Genomic DNA, 5,592 nt, shown 5'->3' on the forward strand with positions numbered 1-5,592 from the left:
AAACTACTGATGCAGAGACGTCAAACCTAAGCGCAGACGTTAGGCATCTGCGCAGATGTCAAAATCAAAATAAATGTGGAATACAGTTAACCAAAAATTTAAAATTTTAAAATTTGAAATTTGAAATTGGATGGGATTTTTCGGGTCCGACACAGATGTCAAACCAGAGCACAAACGTCGACCACCTATGAAGACGCTGGTTCGCCAAAAAGCTCGAAAAACTAGCTAACTTGCCTAAAAGATTAACTAATTTGTGAAAATAGAAAGTAAAAAGCTAACCTAAAATTGTTTTTGTTTTTTTTAATTAGTTTTTTAAATGTTTTTGGTTCCTTTTAGATTGTAAAAATTGAAAATAAAGCTCTAAAATTGAGTGTCAAAGGACACTGTGTGGAGATGTTGAAGTACAGAAACCTGTAAAAAAGGCAGTTACAAAATTAGAATTTCAAGCGTAGAATTTGAGGTTGGAGGGTGAGAGGGGACAAGCCATTTATGGAAATTGGTTGACTCTGTGGCTAATCATGAGGATTAACCACTAGAAAATGATTAGAGAGGGTGATTAAGAAGACTAATGAGAGATTAGAAGACAAGTGGGAAATTTAGGAGGATTTGACATGAGGAGAGAGAATGAGTGGAGGAATTAAAAATTAGGAAATAATGATAAGCATGCTTCTAGAAGAATTAATTAGGCTAAGTGAGGATTAGAGGAAAATGATCTGTAGGAATCACATGGTTTAGTTAATTAATTTGAATTAATGAACTAAAGGGAGTTTAGAAGAATTAATTAATTTGGGGAACTTTAGATGAATAGGGAATAATTAATTTATTTAATAAATCTATTATTGGACTATGGTGATAGGATTAATTTAATTTAATTGAATTAATTCTGGGGAGAATAAAAGAGGAACGCAATTAAATTAATTTATTATGGAGTAAGATTAAATTAATTATATTAATTAATTTAAGCGTCTACAAATTCTCTTATAGCTTATCATAACCAAACTTGGGCACCCACCTTCTCCATACAAAAGGTATCTCCTGCCACTTGTCCAATAATTCATAGAATCTATCATATGCTATCATATGTAAGTGTGTCTTAATAAGATTTGTCATAAATTTTGTCATAACATGACACTTGTCAAGATCCTCAAAGTGAGATGCCCATCTACATGTGTGCAATATATGAGGCATATAGTCATTGCCAAGTAGGATGCCACCAAGCTTGTGGGTCCCACTATATGACTAGACATTTGTAGGTAATTAAAAATAATAAATTCAATAATCAAGATTAAGATTTGCAAAGGTTGAGTTACCTTAATCCAACCAGTTCCAAGTGCACCCTGTGACCAAATACTTATTCTTCATGATAAGTATTATTTGTTAGATCATCAAAGATTCTATTTCGAACACAAAACATATTCATTGTAGCATTTAAAAAAAAAGACTTCTTCTCAAAGAGAAAGTGGGATAATAAAATTTGACATAAAATCAACACACAAATATTAGAAAGGGATGAATGAAATAGGGGTAGGGTTTGATGTGAAACTTAGAAAAAATAGACACTACCAAATGAAAAAATAGACACTACCAAATTTGGAAAATAAAAGTAGAAATAAGAAATGTTCATAATTAAGGCCTTGAGACCTAATGGAGTGTAAAATTAGATAGGATCACCAAAGCCAAAGGAAATAAATATCTAATTTTCATATAATCTTATGATAGATAAAGTAAATATGAAATAAATGAATAAATACCTAGACAAAAGGTTTGAGATAGTAAGAACACTAAATATATTTTTCAAAATAACAAATAGGGATTAAGGACTTAGCTTCAAAAGAAACAGTTATGCTATTTGCTATTTGCTAAATCTTGTGCATAATGATCCAACATTATGCTTTGTGGAAAAAAATAACATTAGTAAGCTCTAGCCTAGTAGTTGAATATTTGATTCTCTATTCTTAATTGAATTTGCACCACCTAATCGATCTTTATTAATTTAAATGATCTTGACTCATGAAAATGATTTATGAACTTTTTGATGTCTAGATCCTCGTTGCCTTGGTGTCTAAAAACTATGTTTTAAAACTAGACAATGTTCACTAACACCTTTAAGAGTTTTCTAAGTGATTATCTTCTTCTTATGTCAAACCTCTATAATTTGAATAACAGTATGAGTAATGATTGAAGACACACCAAGCAACCATGTAGCATTCCTAGTCCATCACTAATGATGTAGATATTGGTATAAGTTGATTATGTAATGTATTATGTGCTATGTTAAATTTCTCTCCATCATACAACAAATCCTAGAACACAATTAACACATTTCATACTCAAGTTGACAAGTAATTGTTAGTAGAGATAGAATGAACTTGGGTTCGTATTTAAATTTAGAAGTTTTGGAATCATTTCTATGTTGGTGGAAAATTAAAAAAGAAGTAAAAATCAAAACCAATCCCTAAAAATGTGTGGGCAAGATATGATCAAGTTAGCTTTAAGTTAGTCACCAACTTTTATGATGAAAAATAACACTTATGTACTAGTCATTGCATTAAAGACAACTCAATCTTCATAAATCCAAGAAAAAAAGAAAAACATAAAAACTACACAATTTTTACTCATACAATATATAATTTTCTTTCACTTGAATTGAAATATTGAAAGCTATCCACTTGACCAAATTTATTGATGACTAACAACATATACAAATATCTTATTTCCGCTTATTAATCATAAAAAAATGATTGAGATATTTTATTTCAAAATCAAATGATCAACATAACGTAAATAATTATTTTACTTTTGACCAAAGAGATTAATTATGAAGAAACATACCACTTATATACTAATCATTGCATTAAAGCTAACACAATCAACATAAGTTTAAAATTATTAAAATAAAATTTGAAAGTTATAAATTTTTTACTTTCATGACATATGATTTTCTTTCACCTAAATCTAAATATTGAAAGATATTTCACTTGATCAAATTTATTAGCATAAGTCTAAAATTAAGAAAATAAAATGTGAAAACAATACAAATTTTACTTTCATGATATATGATTTTCTTTCACCTAAATCTAAATATTGAAAGATATTTCTTTTGATCAAATTTATTGATGACTAACAATACAGACAACTATTTTATTTTAGTTTATTAATCACATCGAAATGATTGATATAATTATTAAAATAAAATTTGAAAGCTATAAATTTTTTACTTTCATGACATATGATTTTCTTTCACCTAAATCTAAATATTGAAAGATATTTCACTTGATCAAATTTATTAACATAAGTCTAAAATTAAGAAAATAAAATGTGAAAACCATACAAATTTTACTTTCATGATATATGATTTTCTTTCACCTAAATCTAAATATTGAAAGATATTTCTTTTGATCAAATTTATTGATGACTAACACTACATACAACTATTTTAGTTTAGTTTATTAATCACATCGAAATGATTGATATAATTATTGTGTTTGCTTAAGTGTGGAGAATTAATTGCATCAACATTTTGTCTCCTAACAACTGATCGTGAAGTGTGATCCGAAAAATTGATACAAATTAATTCTACGTAATTGAATTTGAAACAAACATAATAATTATAAACTGTAGAAATATAATATCTCCAAGAGATATTTTATTTCAATAATCAAATAATCAACCTAATAGTAAATAAGTATCTACTTTTGACTAATGAGAATAATTAAGAATAGACATCCTCAACTACAAACACCTTTATTGGTACCATGGATATTTTCTCAAAAAAAATTGTCAAAAAAAGTTGCCAGCCAAGGTACGTGGCATGATACAAACCACATCATGCAAACCGACGGCTTTGACAGGTGTTAGCATACGCGTCGAAAGAAGACGGAGCAGAACACATATACATAAGAGCTGGTGCTTTTCTTTAAGGGCAAGCTAACCGAAGAGAAAACTTTCAGAAGAGAAAACCTGTGAAAATGGTGCATTTGGGGCGGTCATGGCAGATCAAAATGTCAATCATAGTTTTAATGGCGGTTGCAATTCTGGCTGTGATGTCTGAAGAGGAGAATGTGAAGAACACTGTTGAGCAAGTTGTGGAAAAGAAAGAGGAAGATGGAAAACAGAGCCCGGAATGCATGAAGGGCACGGTCTCATGCACCTGGGATAAGGTCAAATCATTCAGCAATTCGGCCTTTCAGAGAATACCATCTGTGTAAGATCAGATTTCTATGCTTTCTGTATATTTGTATTTGATTACAGTCTGTATATCTGAGGAAATCTTTGAGAGTTTACATGTATTTGTGTTTGTTTTGTGTTTGTAAGATATGGGGTTTGTTTTTTTCAGGAAGAAAACAGGAGAAGTAGTGACGGATTCAGTTTCTAAGAGTTATGAGCAAGGGAAAGGGTCTGCGGTAAATACAGGGGAGAAAATCAAGCATAGTTTTGGGCCTGAGGAGCTCTGAACAGAATGAATTCTGGCTAAAATATCTGCTTTGATTATGGGTTTTCCTTCTCGGGGCTTTTGGATTACGTGGTATATGTTGTTTGGGACTATATCCAGTTGTTTGAAATATAAATTTTTGTAATAATTTATATGTTGTGCATGATTTTTGCTTTAAGTTCTGGTTTATACTTCGATGGGTATGAAACTGTAGAGCAAACATTTCATGAGTCGTATTAGTATTTTTCTGGTGTGAATTGAAATAAATAATTTGGAGAAGCTCTCATGGCGTTATTTGAGATTGGATTTATCGTCTTCCAGAATTTTATAATGATATGAATGAGACATAGATCTAAATTCCGTCATGGAGGTTTTTAAATTTTCATTAAGGTTTTCTATTTCATTTAGTATTAGTTAATCTGGATTACCAGCAAATCCTAAACTTTTTGGTGGTTGATTCAATCGCTTGGATTTCTTTTGATCAAAGTTCTTTGTGTTGCCTCGTATAAGGAACCACATTTCTCTTTTTTCGAAAGGGTTTCTTTAGGGTTTTAAGAATAAAATATATACTGTTGTGATTACTTTTGTAAAATTATTGACTTTTGAATATTCCTTTACAATGCGTCCAAAATTCTTTACACATTTTCTTTCTTTCATTTTTTATAGATTTAATATATATCACTAATTCGTGTATTTATATGTTTCTGGTATGATTATTCTCTATGCTGAGCTGTAATTGTCTTATTATTATTATTATTTCGAGGTAGTCTCTTTCCTTTTGATTTTTTATTATATATAATTCATCATTGTATTGTGTCGTGTATACATTCATCTTTATCTCTGTAAAAATGTTAGTTTGATCGTTGAATTTTTAGATATTGATTTTCTCCACAAAACAATTGTTTATTATAATAAAAATAGTTAGGTATTATTTTTCTCCACAAAAACAGTTGTATATTATAATAGTATATTAAAATTATGTATCATTATATTATATTTTTTATTATATTATATGGAGGTGTTTAATTATCGAGTGCATCTAAATATTTTTTTATATTTTTAATCTATATAATCTATCACTGTATAATCTTCTGCCTGCTAGGATATGAATTTATATATTAAAAAATATTTATATGTTTTATATTTTTATATATTTAATC

General features: G+C 29.0%; 1 protein-coding gene across 1 annotated transcript; it reads left to right on the top strand.

Annotated features, from left to right (window-relative positions):
- Positions 1-3,880: 3,880 nt before the first annotated feature.
- LOC131040477 (uncharacterized) lies at positions 3,881-4,797 on the top strand. Its single transcript, XM_057973415.2, has 2 exons — positions 3,881-4,204; positions 4,337-4,797. The coding sequence occupies exons 1-2, from the start codon at positions 3,969-3,971 to the stop codon at positions 4,452-4,454; spliced, it is 354 nt and encodes a 117-aa protein (XP_057829398.1). The 5' UTR covers positions 3,881-3,968; the 3' UTR covers positions 4,455-4,797.
- The last annotated feature ends 795 nt before the right edge of the window (positions 4,798-5,592 follow it).

This window comes from Cryptomeria japonica, chromosome 10 (genome assembly GCF_030272615.1).
Source record: "Cryptomeria japonica chromosome 10, Sugi_1.0, whole genome shotgun sequence".
Classification (NCBI taxonomy): Eukaryota; Viridiplantae; Streptophyta; class Pinopsida; order Cupressales; family Cupressaceae; genus Cryptomeria; species Cryptomeria japonica.